Raw genomic sequence first — 18,778 nt, forward strand, 5'->3', positions numbered from 1 at the left:
ACAGGTGATTTTCTTTGGCCAATGTGTGCAGCGCCCGGTGAACCTTTGACCTTAACGCACAGCAGTTTGTTTTTGATAGCGAGTTTGGAAATTTAGCCAAGTAAAATACACCAAAATGGATACACCAAAAACTACCCGAGGAACAACAGTGGAGACACGAGGACCAGTAATCTGGCACTTTTGGCTATAAATACGGAGAGAACGAGGACCCTTGACTGCGTCAACATCATTGATGATGCTTTTTTTGTGAACACGTCTATGATAAGTGCTTGATTTTCCACTCTGTTGGCTATTACAAATTGAATTAATCTGTTGGTTAAAGCTAAATCTTGGCTCTGCATTGTTACACCTATTTGGGTGACCATGCGTGCCATTCTTCCCCGACGCATCCTGTCCAGGATTTCAGTGCGTCTTCCGGAAGTCGTATTTGTTGAGCGCATACGCCATTCAGTTAAAAACATAAGATATACAATCGTAGTTTCATTCTTACCTTAAAATGTAACGGTTGCTTTTTCTTCCGGGTCCGGGAAGAATAGCACGTATGGTTACCCTATGATGCTCCAACAATAGAAACAATGCTGATTCATCACTAGTGTTGGTAACTGGCTGTGTGATTTCGTGATCTGAGCATTTTAAGCCGGCTTATGTATGTTGTATCTATAGCCCTTGTGTTTACTTTTACATAGTCGTGGAACAAGTATAGGCTAGTTAATGCGGGCGTGTACGCGTGTATAAAGGGTGGTCCGATGCGACCTCCTTAATGAAATGCCCCAAAATGTAAAGCAACTTCTCTTAAGTGTTGAGCATCCAAATAGCACCTGCATCAGAAGATCTCTGGAGCTGCCACTGGTTAGGAGGCGTTCCTAATTTTGGTTGTCCTAGTAACAACTATAAGCAAATGAGTAACCCTCCTCTCAGTAAATACCGAAAGACGGATGGATGACGTGAACTCCACTGCTTCACTATTATTGGTAGTCGCTCCCAGAAGTTGCTCAACATTTACATAAAATTAAACTGTTATGAACTTTGTTCCAGTCACCAATAGCTGCGAGTTTGCCAAGCTTTCACTGAAATGAATGAGATTGTGGGGCTCCGCTGTTGCTATTTGCTAGGGTTTGCAATCAGCATTAGCCTACATGCCATGATCAAAATAATATAGTTTTGGCGTCTACTGTTGCCATTAAATGTCAAAAGTTATGCTTCAGCAAAGCTGAGTGAGAGAGACCATGTGTGCACAAATTATTTGCATAAATTGTTCATTCTCATATTACATATTAATCACCTTCCAATTAACAACTTCATTTACCGCGCATTCACATGGGGCGTGAGCGTTAATGCTTAACGGAAGGCTTGCCTGAAGCGTGTACAACAGCCAATCACAGTAGCCGCTACACATGCTCTGTTCTTCCATAAACGTAATTGGCTGGCTCGGTCTAGGTAATTTGCATAATTCCATCTGATTGGCTGACGCACGCGTTGCCGCTTGAAAAGTTTAGACATGTTCAACTTCTGTTCATAGGCTACATGCTCTATAGTAAAAGAGGGGGATAAGGGTAACCTGACGTTACTGCCCTACTATCTCTCCCTCATCAGGCACAAAATTAACACAAAAACTGCCTGCTTTTTTCTTTTAGTTTTTTGCTTGCCATCATGAGCACACTTTCCTTCGCTTCAGTTTTGGTTTATTATAAGCCGATTATTATTATTGCACTTCTCCAGAAAGTCCAATGTGGTAGGGACCAATGGGAACATGAAACAGCCTCACAGACTGATGAACACTGACTCTTCAAAACATTAAAAAAGGAAATGGCACCTTTAAATGACGTAAATCCAGTGTATGAAACTCACCATCCTTCTTTGAAATAAGAATGAGTGTGGAGTAAAAAGTCCATTCATGAGGGAAAAACCTTTCTGTTTGGCTCCTTTCTCTAAGAATGAACAGATTTCTAAGGACAGGAACACATTTGATAACCACTTTAAAGATATGATTAAAGATCACCTATAAGGTCAGATTCATGATTTTACTTTTCCTTTGGTGTGTAAGTGTATATTAGGTGTAGTGGTAGAAAAGAGACCGCACTCTTTTCTACCACTACACCTTTTTATCTTGGAGTTACGCACCGGGCATACAATTTAGACATTGGCGCAGACGCCACTTTTCTCACGTAAGTGTATATTAGTACATGTTACTGATATGCAAAAGGTACAAACCCAAAAGTAACAATGACGTGAGTATCCAGTGTAAATTTCTTTTCTTGGAGTACAACAAACACACGGATTGTAGACAACAGTATACTTCTTGGGATTGGTGATGTAGACAAGACCGACATTATCATAATTGGACGCACAGCCTGTAAGTTAACTCCTTTTAGCATTGCATTGGGAGCGAAGCTTTCAAACATGTTAAGGAGCGTCACTTTTCCGGCTGACGTCAGAGGTATTCAGGCAAATCACAACGTACAGATTAGCTGACCAATCAAGGGACACAGCACTTTTCAGATGGATGAGCTTTGTACAAAATCAGAGCGTTTAAGGAAAGCAGTATATCTGGAGCTACAAAAATGTACGATCTGTGAAAAAATTATGTGATTTAACCATAAGCCACGTGAACACATTGTATTATACCAAATACACAATATAAAGTAGTTTTTTAGCAATGAAATAGGCGCCCTTTATCTTCAATCTTTGATAACTGTCAGAAGGAATCCTAAAAATGTGGGTGCTGGTGTTGAAACTGCAGAATATATTGCCTGAAATGACTCCTCAAGGACAAAATGTCCAATGAATTACAATTTTAAAATGATATACTTGAAAGCTGATCTGAACATGTGATGTCCGGTGCATTGTTTAATACTGTAAAATACTATAATATTCATGTACACTTTCACCACAGATTTCCACTGTAATGAAGTTATTTACCTTGAAATTGTCATCAATATCTTTCAGATGATTAATCCAACTGTTTGAGATTTTTAATCTGTTTGTTTCCCACAGGAGTTATAGCAGGTGTTCTTGTGTCTCTCCTGTTAATCATCATTATTTTTGCTGGTATCTTTTTATGGCGCCGCAAGCTGAAGCATGCTGGGTGGGTATGATTATAATCTCTGTTTAAAAGATAAAGGGGTGGTTTCCCGGACAGGGATTAGTGAAGGCTAAGCCAGAACTAGGCCTTAGTTTAAATAGGAAATATAACTAGTTTTAACAAACATACCTTACTTAAACATTACTTGTGTGCATTTTGACACAAAACAAAGGGCACTGATGTATTTTAAGATATGTCAGTGCAAATCGTGGGGTGATGGTGATGGTGCAGACACACACCTTTGGTGTGAGAGACCCTGGTTTGAATCCACTGTGACACACCATTGTGTCCCTGAGCAAAACACTTAACCCATAGTTGCTCCAGAGGCATGTAACCTCTGACATATATAGCAATTGTAAGTTGCTTTGGATAAAAGCGTCAGCTAAATGAATAAGTAAGTTGTTTTCAGTTTGTCGGTTTGGACAGCTCATTCGTTTAATTTATTTTTCTTATCCCTGTCCGAGAAACCACCCCTATAGGTTTAGTTGTTTTTATTAATAAAATATAAAATATTTATTATAAGTTAAATTAATTAGCTAATACAATTTCTGCTGTCTTTAGAGGGTCTAAAAGACATGACGAGCCAAAAAAAACTAACAGCACATACAAGTAAGTATGGCACTCTAAAATATTTATGACATGAAATAATTTTTAACAGTACTAATAAACGCACAATGTTTTTCAGACCTATTCCTATGGAGAGATTTCCAGAACATTTTCGAAACATGAGTCGTGATCAGAACAGAGGTTTCAGTGAGGAATATGAGGTATAAGCTTGAGCAAAAATGTTTCCAAACAAACCTTAACTATACTATAGTTCTTTGTTCTTATTAAACCCAAATTTTGGCATGTAACCTATTCTGGACTAAAGGTGCTACAAATGGAATTGTCCTCTTGTTGTCCCTTATTTTCTTAAAGATCAGACTGTAACTCAAGTTATTCTGATTTATTAATAAATATGTTTCATTCATTTTTTGTTCGTTTTGAAATAGGACTTAGGCGTAGTGGGTGTAGAACAATCGAAAACTACAGCTGAAATGCATGAAAACAAGAGCAAAAACCGATTCACCAATGTTTTACCTTGTGAGTTCTTACGCACATGCACAAACACACACAAATACTTGTACAGGTATATGTAGTTGTATACAGTGGATATAAAAAGTCTACACACCCCTGTTTAAATTGCAGGTTTTTGTGATTTATAAAATAAAACCAAGATGAATCATTTTGGAACCTGTTCCAACTTAATTCCGTACTTCCAACCTATATATTAAAGTGAATAACAATAAGAATAATTTTGTGGTGAAAAAATGGCAAGTTAAGTTGTAGAATAACCAGGTTGCATAAGTGTGTACACCCTTTTACAATAGTGAGTGTAGCAGTGTTCAGAAGCAACCAATCACATTTAGACTTAAGTTAAATATGAAGTAGTACATACCTGTCATCAATTAAATGTACTTTTTAACTATTAATGAAGTGTGCCTGGTCCTAAAGGATTTTTTCTGAGTATCATCCAACTGAAAAAGCCATTGGCTGTATAGAGCTTATACAGCAGGTACATGATCCAATTGTTGAAAAATATCAATCAACAGAGAGTTAAAAAACATTTCCAAGACACTGAATATACCATGGAGTACTGTAAAAACAATAATCCACAAGTGGAGAAAATATGGCACAACATTGACATTACTAAGACCAGGCATCCACCTAAAATTGATGAGAAAACCAGAAAAAAAATGGTGCCAAGAGGCCTAGAGCAACATTAAAAGAATTATAACAATATCTGGCAAGTACTTTTTGCTCCCTACATGTGACAAAAATCTCCTGAATTCTTCATGTTTGGGCTATTAGCATTTTTTAACCAAAAATATCATCAGGTCCATCTAAGTTTTTAAAAACAAATATTTCTATATCCCAAATCCATGTGGAATAATGTATTATAGTCCATTGAGACCAAAGTTGAACTTGGGCCGTTATACCAAAATATATATTTGGTGCAATAAAACCCCCACATCACATCACCAAATGAACACAATGCCCACAGTAAAGCATAAAGGTGACAGCATCATACTTTGTGGCTGCTTTTCTTCAGCTGGAGCTGGGGTTTTAATCAGGGTGGATGGAATAATGAATAGCTCCAAATACCCATCAATTTTTGTCCAAAACCTTAAGGCTTCTGCCAAAACACTTAAGATGAAGAGCACCTTACAGCATGACAATGACACAAAGCACACATCTTATTACTTATTACTTCACCAAAACAAGATCAAGGTTTTGAAATGGCCCGGATCTAAATCCCATCCAAAATCTATGGGGTGATCTGAAGAGTGCTGTGCGCAGGAGACACCCAACCAATTTGACAGAGTTAGAATGCTATTGCAAGGAGAAATGGCAAAATATTGCAAATTCAAGATGTGTGAAATTGATTGACACGTTCCCTTTAAGATTGAATGCTGTGATAAAATCTAAAGGTGCTCAAACTAAGTTTTAGTTTAAGGGTGTGCACACTTATGCAACCTGGTTATTTTACAACTTTACTTGCCATTTTTTCACCACAAATATTATGAATCATTATTTAATTACATTTGTCTCATTCTCTCTTTCTTCAGATGAATGTTCAAGAGTACATCTATTAATAAATAATGAGGATGATTCTGATTATATAAATGCCAACTACATGCCTGTAAGTTTCATGCTATATACTAATTTATTCTGCTTATCTCTACATAGTTTCAATCTAATTAAAGGAAATCAAATATACTCTTAAAGAGGAGAAGACATGAGAGTTTAAAATTTGCGTAAGGTTTTGACTTGACATATAATAGCTCTTTGTGTCTATAGTTTTAAATATCCACCAATATCATTAAAAGTATTTATATAATCAAACTTCAAATACAGCTTTACCTGTCAATGGAAGTAGTATATATATAGCCAAGGGTAAGGAGAGAGAGATGGGGAGAGAGAAAGAGAGAGACACAACGTGTTCAAACAATCGGTTAGTAGACACGCCCCTTACTGCTGATTGGCTACAAGTGTGTTTTGGTATTCGTTTGGTAGAGTTGGCCACATCATTCCCATAATGAGATACAGAGTATTAGTTTGAATGAGAATGTTCCTTAAGGCAGTGGTTTTCAAACTGGGGGCCGGGGCCCCCAGGGGGGCCGCGAGATGGTGCCAGGGGGGCCCCAGTTTTATGACATTTTATAAAATACATAAATTTATCATGAATTCTGTGTAATTAAACCTAAAAAAGTAAGGCTACTAACCAAAAGCACTACTTTTTTGTACAATTTAATTTAGTTTTTTTATTAAAATGTTGAGTTTTAGAACAGTTTTTTGTCACAAATTTTCTTTGGGGGGCCGCGAAGGAATGCACCGTACACAAGGGGGGCCACACGCTGAAAAAGTTTGGGAACCACTGCCTTAAGGGGTCGAGGAGATAAAATCCACCCTGTCCTCCTGTTATACCCTCTTGGGACCTGTCCTTGGTGCTGAAAGCACTCCAGGGAGCCCCCTTCGAGTCTTTGCAGTCAGTGCAGCTTAAGTTTCTGTCAATGAAAATTGTGCTACTGGCTGCGATGCATCGATATAGAGGGTGGGGACCTGCATGTGTTTTTGGTCGGCCGGCTACGTGCCCAAGGTTCCTTCCACTTCTTTTAGAAATCAGGTAGTGAACCTGCAAGCGTTGCCCCTGGAGGAGGCTGACCCAGCCCTCACTTTTCTCTGTCCCCTCAAAATTGCTATTTTTGCTGTGGAGTCAAAAAATGTCTAAACATTAAAAGGTGAATATGAGACAAAAGTACAGAATGACATTTTATGTTTACCTGTTTTAACATATACAATTTACCAACTCAATGGAGCAACACGTTTGCATTTTAATACTTGTGATCATGTTAAGACAATTGAGTTAAGTGATATGAGTTAAAGGAATAGTCCATTTTCTTAAAAGAAAAATCCAGATAATTCACCACCAAGTCATCCAAAATGTTGATGTCTTTCTTTGTTCAGTCGAGAAGAAATAGTTTTTTGAGGAAAACATTGCAGGATTTTTCTAATTTTAATGGACTTTAATAGAGCCCAACACTTAATACTTAACTCAACACTTAACAGTTTTTTCAACAGAATTTCAAAGGACTCTAAATGATCCCAAACGAGGCATAAGGGTTTTTATCTAGCAATACGATTGTCATTTTTGACAAGAAAAATAACAAATATACACTTTTAAACCACAAATTCTCGTCTAGGTCCGGTACTGAAAGCGCCAGTGTGACCTCACGCAATACGTCATGACGTCAAGAGGTCACAGAGGACGAACGCGAAACTACACCCCAGTGTTTACAAGTGTGGAGAAAGAGGACCGTTCCGACGTTGTTGTATGTGGAATGATACTAATTAATGTCTTTGTGTCAGTTTATTGTTTACAATGGTCCGCAAATGTTTTATATATGTAACACGTGACCTCCCTACGTCACTACGCATTTACGTGAGGTCGCGCTGGACCGGACCTAGACGAGAAGTTGTGGTTTAAAAATACATATATTATTTTTTCTTGTCAAAAATGACAATCGTTTTGCTAGATAAGACCCTTATGCCTCGTTTGGGATTATTTAGAGTCCTTTTGAACTACATTGGAAAAAACTATAAAGTGTTGTGTTAAGTATTAAGTGTTGGGCTCTATTAAAGTCCATTAAAATGAGAAAAATCCTGCAATGTTTTCCTCAAAAAACATAATTTCTTCTCAACTGAACAAAGAAAGACATCAACATTTTGGATGACATGGTGGTGAGTAAATTATTTGGATTTTTCAAAAAATCAAAAATCCAAAAAAAAATTTTTATTTGGAATTTTAAAAAAAATGGACTAATCCTTTAAGTGATATACTGTGTCCTGATACATTAATTGTTGAAACATGAAAAGCAGAGATCAGTTTGATGCATTACTTCTGCAGTCTTGTATTTGGTGAAAACACACATAAAAGTCAGGAAGAAAAGTTATTGTTCTTTGTTGGTCAAGCATGTATGAGTTGAAACGTAATCAAATGTTAATGAAATGTTACATTCTGTACTTCTACATGTGGATTTATATATTGTATATGTGTGTATGTTAAATGTTTATGTGTGTGTCAGGGTTATGGCAACGCGAGTAGACAGTACATTGCTACTCAAGGTCCACTCCCCTCTACAGTCAATGATTTCTGGAGAATGATCTGGGAGAGAAGATCACAGGGCATCGTTATGGTAACCAACTGCCTTGAAAGAGGAATTGTAAGTACAGCTATAGATTTAAAATAGAACACAAGCATACTGCTTACTGCATACTACCAGAGACTTTTATATAGCTGAGCCATGCCACTTATAACTAATAGAAAAAAATGGAATATCTAATATGGTGCCATCCAAATAATAGCAAAATGTAAATGCACAACTTTTTAAAACACAAAATAGCTTTTTTGTTTATTTAAGGTTAATGTATGTATATTTCTTTCATTTATTCTATATTCAGGTTAAATGTGAGCAGTACTGGCCATTGGATTACACACCCTGTCTCTACGGATATTTGCTTGTCACAATCACATCTGAGGACAAAGCACAATGCTGGACTTTGCGAGAATTTGCTGTTAAAAATGTGAGCGTGGACATGTTTACCATCACTACAATATACACTGCAAAAAATGATGTGTTAATTTTTTACACATTGTGTGTGTCATGCCATTTAAGACGTTATTTCATGTTAAAATAAATAAAAGGGCCAACACAAGTTGTGTTAAAAACAGTGAAGGGAGTAACGGGTTACAAAGAAATGTCTGTTACTGTAATTCCACTACTTTTAGCGGTAATTAACATGTAAAAAAGTATTTTTTTAAATCAAGTAACGCAGTGTAATTAAACATAACTTCAATTCAATTCAATTTTATTTATATAGCGCTTTTCACAATTGTTTCATTGTTTCAAAGCAGCTTTACATTAACAGATGCAGGAAAAACACAGAAAAATCTAAAAACATAAACAGCTTGATACAGCGGTTAAGATTAAGGGCCCTATTTTAACGATCTAAGCGCATTGTCTAAATGGGCGTGTCCGAATCCACTTTTGCTAATTTAACAACGGGAAACATTGTTTTTGCGCCGAGCGCATGGTCGAAAAGGATTGGTCCTTTTTTAATGAGAAATGGGAGTATTTTGGGCGTAACGTGCAATAAACCAATGAGAGTCTCAGCCCTCATCCAGTGGCGGTTCTAGACCATTTCAACTAGGGGGGGGGGGCAATCTGGAGCCAGTTATACTGTTAGAGGGGCCAGTAACATTTAAACCTTATTCTTGTCATATCATTTTCTACACTGCACTTAAGGCATTAACAGGCCAAATACCATGTTTATGCCACTGTCTAATAGCGAATGTAAAAAACAATGATCACAAAAAGTTTAGAAATTATTTCACACCCCACATTTAGGGGGGTCACAAGGGGGTTCAACCTTGTTGTCACAGGGGCGCTGGCCCCCGCTGGCCCCTCCCTAGACCCGCTACTGCTCTCATCCCCTTTAAAAGCCAGTTGCGCTGGCGCTATGTCTAATCCCTATTTAGATGACAGACTTTGTAAACTGAAAAACTAAGCGGAGGAAGAAGATGGTTTAAGAATAATGTTAAATAATTGTGTTGTTTTTCACTTGTATTGAAATTGTTATTTTTTTATTAAAACCTTTAAAACCTGTTTTCTTGTAGTCATGGAAGTAAAAAAGCAGGCTTTTAATTGCTTTAAATGTATGGCTATCCAATATCATCAAAAAGTATGTAAGATAAGGTTTGTACTGTAAAAATACTTTATTTGTAACAAACATGAGATAAAGAATTTACAAACGGCTCTCCGCACGTTTCAGCACCTGGACCCACCATATCCACAGGTACAGAGTCATCATAAACAATAAACCCATGAGGTAGCATTTAAAAAAAAATAAATTAAAAACAGATGCATTTGTTTAAAGAAAAACATTTATTTACTTACCAGGCTACAGGTGAAGCAGCTCTTTGTGCCTTCTAACGTCTCATAATCGGTCCTCATTTATGTCCAAGAGACTCAATAATAATCTTTTACATTCAATCCTTTAATTTTTCATATTTAAAAGCGTTTTTATGCCGCTGCGCATTCATGTATGTGATAAGCAAACCCGCGTTGTCGTCCCGTTTATAGGCGCATATTACTAACGCGCTCTTTAAATAACAAAAAAACATATTGCGCCATTGACTTTAGACTTTAGAGCAGGTTTTTGTTGGTCAATGGCGTAGTCTATTTTAGTTGCCTCAAAATAGCAACGCACCAACAATGCGCCTGAACACACCTCGTTTTCAGACCAGAACGCCCATGGGCGCAAAAGGGGGCGCAAATGCATTTGCTATTTAAACAACGTGGCGCTAAACGTGAAAATGATAATTGCGCAGGGTGAAAACTGGCAAAAGACACTTGCGTCGCGCATAGCGCTGCATTGTACCGGGCTTAAGATAGAGCACAAAATGTAACGTATGTAAGAGGGTGCTAAGTTAAGCCAATGTCACCAGGGTTCCCAGAGGTTGAAAAAAAACCCTAGGAGAAAAACCCTGTGGGCGAAACTGCTATAGCACTGTAATCAGACTATTATATTCATAAATATACTTTAATAATTTAGATATAATCAGATAGCTGTACAAGTTATTTCAACTAGTTAAATACATCATAACTTATTCATCACATCTTTTTTTACAGTTTAGTATTATATTTTTGTGTGTGAGTCTTTCCATACATTCAGGTATTAAAAAAGCCAGATCCCTGCTGAAATAAAGGTTTAGTTAACCCCCAAAATTACAATTTGATCATGAATCACTTACCCCCACTTAAGTCCTTTGATTGATTTTTATATATTTTTTTATGAAAACCAAGAGGCTTGTCACTGTCCCATAGACTGCAGTTTGATTTACACAATCAAGCCCACAAAAGAATGAAAGACATCACCGAAATTCTGAATGTATATAGTTCCAGTAATATTATGAAACAATGAGAACACTTTTGTGCACATAGAAAACAAAACAAAAATTTTATTCAACAATTTGTTCTCCTCCTTGGTCCTTCAGTGCGCATTCAGAAGCAGACTACAGCGCATGCAAAAATATCTAAAAATGTGTTCAGAAGACAATCAAAGGACTTTAAATGAAAGAAGGTGGTTTAGAACAACACATGATTAAGTGATTTATAGACGGTTTCAGCAATAATAACATAAACAAGCGGCTGTCACGGTCCGCACGTAACTTCCGGTAAACTCCGCTAATAATACATAACAACAAAGTACTTTAAACGTAGTTTATTTATATAACAAGCAAAAAAAAACAACACATAGATTACCTAGGAAACTAAAACATGTGTTATTTTCGACGAGGCATTTGTTCAAGAGATCAGTTTAGCAACTAGCCAAAACGAAACCGGAAGTAAGGTTCGGATCCAGACGTGTATCACGTGCATCAGATGAAACCGTCTATAATAACATTTTATTTTTGGGTGAACTAACATTTTAAGAATTTCTGAATGGAGAAATGACAGAGTTGATGACAACTGTCAATTTAACATCATTTTATGAAGAAAGGCTCATCAAAATTACTGTCATTCCATTGGAAGGCTTGTACCTGCAGTAGTAATATTAATGAGATGACCTCTTTTTTTATTGAATATCATTAATGTCCCATTAACTGACGAAAAATACCTCATTGATTAGCATGCATTAAAAGTTTAACATGAAACACATACTATCTCTGTCATTATTTTGATCAATTATAGAAAAACACCTCAGAGACACGGACGGTGAGGCATTTCCACTTCACTGCGTGGCCAGATCATGGCGTTCCCTTAGGCACAGGGGAGCTGATCCGATTCAGAGGACTCATTCGGCAGCACATCGAGAGCACTCCTTCTTCAGGACCAACAGTTGTACACTGCAGGTGAAGCCACTTACTATCAGTTGAATCCATTTAATAACCAATCAAGTGTGCATTCTAAGTCAATAAAAAACCACAAAATAAACTGCAGATAATATTCCCAACTGTAGTGCTGGAGTGGGCAGGACGGGTACACTGATCGCCCTGGATGTTCTGATACAGCAGCTGGAAAGAGAGAAGGCAGTGAGCATTGCAGGATTTGTACAGAGAATGAGACTTAACCGGCCACTCATGGTTCAAACTGAGGTAAACTCAATGTTTTATGCTAAAACTAACCAGGAACAAAACAGTATTACAAATTTCTTTGAGTGTGTTACAAATGTCTATTTTTTTAAAAACTGCACTATTTAAAGTTATAGAAGGCACAGCCAGTCTTAATAAAAGACAGATATCCCAAAAACCCCAGCCACTACAGACATGGTTCAGTACTAATATGATCTTAGTAGGATTAGCTACTATTTAACGCCTGTTCTGGTATAGTCAGTTTATTTTGATAGAATTTTTATTTTCAGTTATTTTTCAGATACTTTATTGTGTTTATTTCTTATGAAGAATTTTCATTTTAAATATGTGTTATGTGTATTAATATTTACTGTCAGGTAAACATTGTGAAATATAAAGGCAGGGTCCATGATCTCTGAAAGCCAATGTTGATATGATTCTGGGAAAATATTATTGTCTTTCATGGATCACATGATTCAGCACAATACAACAACATTTTGGATTGGCAGGAAAACATTTTACGATTCCCATTTCAACTGACCAATAGTACAGATAATGTTGTTGTTTTTGACACAGTTCACTGTATCCAACTAACGTTTCTCTTCTCATCTCTCATAGTCTCAGTACGTCTTCCTGCACCAGTGCATCATGGATATCCTGCAATCTAAAGACATTCCTCAACCAGAAGATTCTATCTATGAAAACTCAGACATAATCTTTGCCAATGCAGTGGCTTTAAAGGAATATGAAAAAGCGAATCAAATATAATAAACAAAGTATGACCATAACATTACAAAATGTTTGTATAGTTAGCTTTATTTTGTCTTTCAAACAGTAATATAAAGATAAAGTCATAAAACGTAACTGTTTAAAATGTATTGCAGCATTAATTTAGTCTTGTTGAAATATTGCTATATTCAGCATTCAATACTGCATTGTGCTAAATAAAACAATTCACACACAACAAAGAAACACTTAAGGTTACAATAACCTTTGCCTTAACATGTCAATAAAAAAAACTAAGTATCAGATAAAGACACACTCTACTTCCAACAGATTTGGTTATGGTGTGTTTAGCTGGAACAGTTTACTATTTACACCTAAACTGACTGTTAACAACTGCATGTCTCTGTATATAGTTTTATTTTTGTAATAATGTAAGAGGTTAAGTTAACCTCTAAAGTTGTAAAAATTGAAAAGGAAAGTTTATTTTATATATGTTGCAAGTATGATTCGTTTAAGCTTAGCATTTTAGGTCATTACACACTTAAAGTGAATATGCAAAGTGTATGTGATTTAACCATTAAAGGTTTTCTTGTTAGTCATGAAAAACTGCTTGACTTTAAAGTTGGGTAGGACTGAGGCTGTTTGTTGACATAAATGCTACTTAAGAGACAACAAAATATGCTGACTGATTGGTAAACCTCATCTGCTGCTTGTTCTGTATCTGGCTGTATAATGTGAAATTGTTAGTCACTTCAGTAAGAAAGTGCTGCTAGGCATTTGTTGATATAACTCTTGGATTCATAGAGACATTGAACAGATATTAGAGCTGTATTTCATGTTTTTATTATAGCGAAAATGTCTTTTTACACAGAATGTGTGGAAAATGCTACATGGTGTGACACAATCCAACCATTTAGGACAGATTAATGTAATATTGGACCAAGGAGATTTTACTAAAAATAATATCATAAAAAACAAACAATATGATCTGACCCTCATTACAGACTGTATAAAAAACAAACAAAAAAATAAAGATTTACATGATATAACATTAATCACTTAAGAATTGCTCCAATTCAACTGCTAAGACGATGCAATTCACAGCTTTGCATCTCTCTTCACCGTTTGTCTTTCCAATCACATCTCAGACATCATCTTCTTTATTATTTCCAAAAAACATTTGTATCATCTCATCTTTAATTTCTTCCATATAGTCATATGGCAGCTCGGTTGCACTCATAACCTCCTTTGATGGTGGATGGAGAGGCTCTGTGATACAATTTAAGGGTAAAGGAACCGAGAACTTCTTGGAGATGTTGTGCAAGACACAACAGGCTTTGATGGTGCATGCTACTGACTTTAAAGTCTGAATGGAGCCAATATCACGCAGGCACTGGAAACGACTTTTCAGACCACCAAAGACATGCTGCACAAGACCATATACCTGAGCGTGTGCTTTGTTAAATCGTTTAGTGGCGTTGGTTATGATGCGAGAGGCTATAATAGGGGTCAAAACATGTCCACCGCCGAATAGACCTCTGGCACCTGTGTTTGGAAGGCAAGAAGAGAATATTTAAAACATTTACAATACAGATGTGCATGGACAATAAAGGCTTCCTATTCTATTCGCAGCTAGAGCCACATTACTACATTACTTTTGTAATTGACACATGGTGTAAAATAAAGCAATAAACCCCGAGAAGCAGTGGGTTACCAGTGCATTTTATAACAGCTAAGGGGCGTTGTTAGGCACGACGCGAAGCGGAGTGCCTAAAACCCCCTTAGCTGTTATAAAATGCACTGGTAACCCAACGCTTCAAGGGGTTTATTGCGTTTATAAAACGGTTACTTCATATGCATAACGTTAGCGGGATTTTATAAAATAAAACACAAATAAGTTGTAATTATATTAGTACAAATATTACTCTTCCGCCAAACAAAGTAGTTCCTCAGAATCAAGTGTGACTGAAACAGAGCGCAGTTCCCAACCAACAGAGATGCAGCAAAGACACAATGAAAATATGTTTTAAGACTGTGGTGTTTATCACCATTTATCTAATTTATACATTAACATTTATATTGTGCTGTTGAAGTGATGATCAAATATGTTTGGAAGCATGCTGAACTCTTTCCCCGTCAGCGTTTTTTTTTTTTAAGTTGCCACCCAGTTTTAGTTTAATGCCTTGCAGAAAAATTATCTTCTTTAAATAAACATAAAATATCAAATGAAAGAACAGACCATCCGCTTTCAAACAAAAACAAACAAAAAAACTTTCATTCATCCTACCTTCATTGTTCTCTTATCACCTCTCAAATTTTTTAGCTAAAAGCGGAGATAATTCCATATTTGTGAATAACTTTTGTAAGAGATCAGATTGAGCCATCAAAACTTACACGTTGTGTTTTCAGTGTTGAGTGAATGCGTCAGTGTTTAAGTTGGGTAAGATCGCCACCCAGTGGATAATAGCGGACGTATGAACTTCAGTTATAAACTCCTTAGACACCGTTTTGTCTTTATCGACGAGATGACTCAACAATATTTATTGACATTTATCTGGATATCGCCATAATTGTGCAATTGTAGACAAATTAAAAATATGATTATAGACTGTGGTGTTTATTTTCATAAATCAATACGCAGTAACAGTGGCGCAGTGATACTTATGTAATGTGGTCTGAACCGTGAGGTTACCGGTGTATTTTATCACGGGTACGCGTTTTATCACGGGAACGCGTTTCAACCAATCAGAATGAAGAACCAGAACTGCCCGTTTTATAATAAACATTTCCCCACCATGTTTTGATCCTCTGGTTTTTAATATCACGTTCATTTTTAAATCATTCTAATACTACTAACATTGTTTGTACATGGGTAGTTGACATGTAATGAATGAGTCATGGTGACAACATATTTTTTAGGGAAAAACCCTCATAATATACAAATAGCTTTAGAAACATGTATCTCTTTATGATATAGTTACAAATAACATGAGATGTTTTAATGTCATAAATCACACCATATGACACATTTATGGTTTATTTGTCAACTACCCAGATACAGTGAAGAAATAAGACCTTTTGCTACTTCTTGCATTTTTATTTATTTAATTACAATCCTAATTTCATGATTCATCGCAGAACATACTTTTTGAGTTTACATGGTCACCAGGGCATGAAATTAACACCCGACCACGCGCCAAATGCGGGTGGATTTTGCAATTGGCGGGTAACACTGTCAATCTACCAGCCACATTGGCGGGTAGCCAATGCGAATCAGTGATGGCGCGGGTCATTGTATAAACAACCCACTCCCGACCGACATTTTCAACTAACCCGCCCCGCCCGCAATTGTTCGAAATAGTTTTTAAACTCGACTGACTGACCGCGGCCTGAATATCATTAAAATATTTTTGGATGACTCGTAACCGGCACCCGCTCATTTCTTATCAACCTGCGCATATCACCGATGCAAATTCATTGAGAGAATGCGACTGCTGTTTCGCAACGTTCATGCGATTGGAAAGAAGATGAGGCACTTCTCTGACTACGTTTGGATGTGCGAGTAAGTATTAAACTGTTGGTGAGATGGGATGAGAATGCAATGCTGACATATGCTACTGTACAATCACAGTTGCACAGATGTATAGTGCTGCTGTGACGGATCAGAGCTCTTGATGTGTAAACTTTAGAGAGAGTTGCGCTACTATGCCTTATACTGTAGTACATTAACATACATTTTGCGAATATAGTAATGAAAAACAACGTATGTGCGGCGTTAATGTGCGCAGTTTGTGCCCCCTCTGTCTTTGTGTGCGTGCGCCGGTTTAAGGGGACTCAATAGGGCACATCGGAGATATGCGTTCCTAAAAGCATGCGTACATAAAATCTTTCTGCTCTTGACAGGGCATATAAACAAAATGATCTCAACAGTATTCATTTTCTAATAAAACATTTCTTTATGTCTTAAGTGTATGTATAGAGAGTCAAAAACCAGTCTGTGTTCGTCTTAAAGAGACAGTAACCTCAATTAAACTACTTAAGTCTGTGTCATTAATGTTAATCAAACAACGTAAGACAAAGAGAAATTCACTTTTGTAGCTCTGAAAAAAATTATATTTAATTCATACCATAAAGACAGTGTTATAATTCACTATTCGGGCAAAAAAAAAAACTGGCTGGTAAAAAGTCTCTGTGGCAGGTGGATTTCTAAATCCACCTGCCACAGTGGCTGGTGGTCAAAAAAGTTAACTTCAGGCCCTGATGGTCACCATTTCAATCACATTGCACATTTTTGCAGAATATTAAGTGCTTTTTTGTTTCACACTTTAGAATCATAAAACTTATTATTTAAATTAAATGAAATGTGGTATCGTCTTATTCTTACCCAGGACCCATGAATGACCGTGTTGAAATGTGGTAAACTGCTTCCCGATATCACTGCTTGCCCAAATACTGTGCTCAGGTGTTCCTCCAGGACAACACTGTTCCAGACTCAAGATATTCCCGTCCACATCAAATATTACCTGCATCATAACGGAATGATATCTAAGAGTATTTACATAAGACTGCTCCCTCCCGAGCGGTGGGGTCACCTTTACATGAAAGTACCCCAAAACACCCACTACATGGGGGATGCCACTGACGTTTTTAAAGGCTTGTGCGGCACCCATGCGATCATTATAACTGTTGGGAAAAGTGATGAAATCAGGGCTCATGTCTGATAACAGTTTAGTAAGACTTTTTACTGCCTCTCCGGCCTCGTTCACATCTATTCCCAGTCGATCTGTAATCATACTGGGTAGAGATCCGTGTGCGTAAAAGGAAATAGTGGCAAGAGTCTTTGCTTCTACGGAAGTCAGGTTGTCGGATGGTGCAAATGCATCTTTTTTTAAACGTGCGTGGATGTAATCGATGATGAACCGCAGACACGGTCGACTCAGATGGAAATGCTGCAACAGAAAGCGATCGTCAAACTGATCCAGGAGACTGCGTGTCTCAGGCGTGATATTGCTGCTCTCACGGCGATGCTTCTCTTGTGTCGTGTTATCGACTGTGGCTAAATTGTCGTTGTGCCCACTTAAGAATAAATCATCTTGCACAGCGAGCCAAAGAGCTCCAGCTAGAGACATTATGAACAACAAAAAATGTAAGTCTTTACAACAAACTACGACAAACAATCAGACTAACCAAGCCCAGTTAGCCCTTAAAACAGAAAAAACTTCTTTGGATTTTAGTGAAAATCGGAAAACCAACATAAAGGCACATTGCCTGAAGTCCTAAAGTTCATTGAATAATCCACGAAAATCCAAATGCAACCCAAAACGTGGGAAAACAACGCGAAACATGCTTTGGGTAAACAGTGTGCTTGAACTTCCGGGTTGAATGACGCTAGATTCCTTTCATAATAAAAGTTTCAGCCTCTTAAATTGTGGCACTAAAATACAAATAAAATATCAGACACATGTTCGGACACACAAAATTGTTCTTTGTTGTTCATATTTTATAATAAAAGGTGATTCAAATAATGGCTTACAAAAACAAAACCAAAATAATGTATGGTACTAACCAAAAATATCTTTTTTGTTTTGTTTGACAAATTGCTATCATTGTTTTCTTGACAAGCTTTCCTATATTTAATCAACAAAAGGTTTGCACAGTATGATATATTATTAAACAGGAAGCATTTTGTTCTAGTTGCGTATTTTCTACATAAAAAAAAACATTTCTTACTGTTTTGGAACGCTCTCATTTTGGCACTGAACGTTTCTGGGACTTTTATTTTGGTATGCCAACGA

At 36.9% G+C, this 18,778-nt stretch overlaps 1 protein-coding gene across 2 annotated transcripts in view; it reads left to right on the forward strand.

Annotated features, from left to right (window-relative positions):
* LOC135777749 (receptor-type tyrosine-protein phosphatase H-like) overlaps positions 1-13,664 on the forward strand; it is a 35,162-nt gene extending 21,498 nt beyond the window's left edge. For both annotated transcript variants that reach the window (XM_065287970.2, XM_065287971.2), the window contains 10 exons: positions 2,995-3,085; positions 3,644-3,691; positions 3,768-3,849; positions 4,075-4,165; positions 5,692-5,765; positions 8,209-8,346; positions 8,585-8,707; positions 11,878-12,038; positions 12,146-12,281; positions 12,876-13,664. In XM_065287970.2, the coding sequence (XP_065144042.1) occupies positions 2,995-3,085; positions 3,644-3,691; positions 3,768-3,849; positions 4,075-4,165; positions 5,692-5,765; positions 8,209-8,346; positions 8,585-8,707; positions 11,878-12,038; positions 12,146-12,281; positions 12,876-13,025 (1,094 nt within the window). In that variant the 3' untranslated portion in view covers positions 13,026-13,664. The remainder of the gene's footprint in view (positions 1-2,994; positions 3,086-3,643; positions 3,692-3,767; positions 3,850-4,074; positions 4,166-5,691; positions 5,766-8,208; positions 8,347-8,584; positions 8,708-11,877; positions 12,039-12,145; positions 12,282-12,875) is intronic.
* Positions 13,665-18,778: the final 5,114 nt, after the last annotated feature.

This window comes from Paramisgurnus dabryanus, chromosome 22 (assembly GCF_030506205.2).
Source record: "Paramisgurnus dabryanus chromosome 22, PD_genome_1.1, whole genome shotgun sequence".
Taxonomy (NCBI): Eukaryota; Metazoa; Chordata; class Actinopteri; order Cypriniformes; family Cobitidae; genus Paramisgurnus; species Paramisgurnus dabryanus.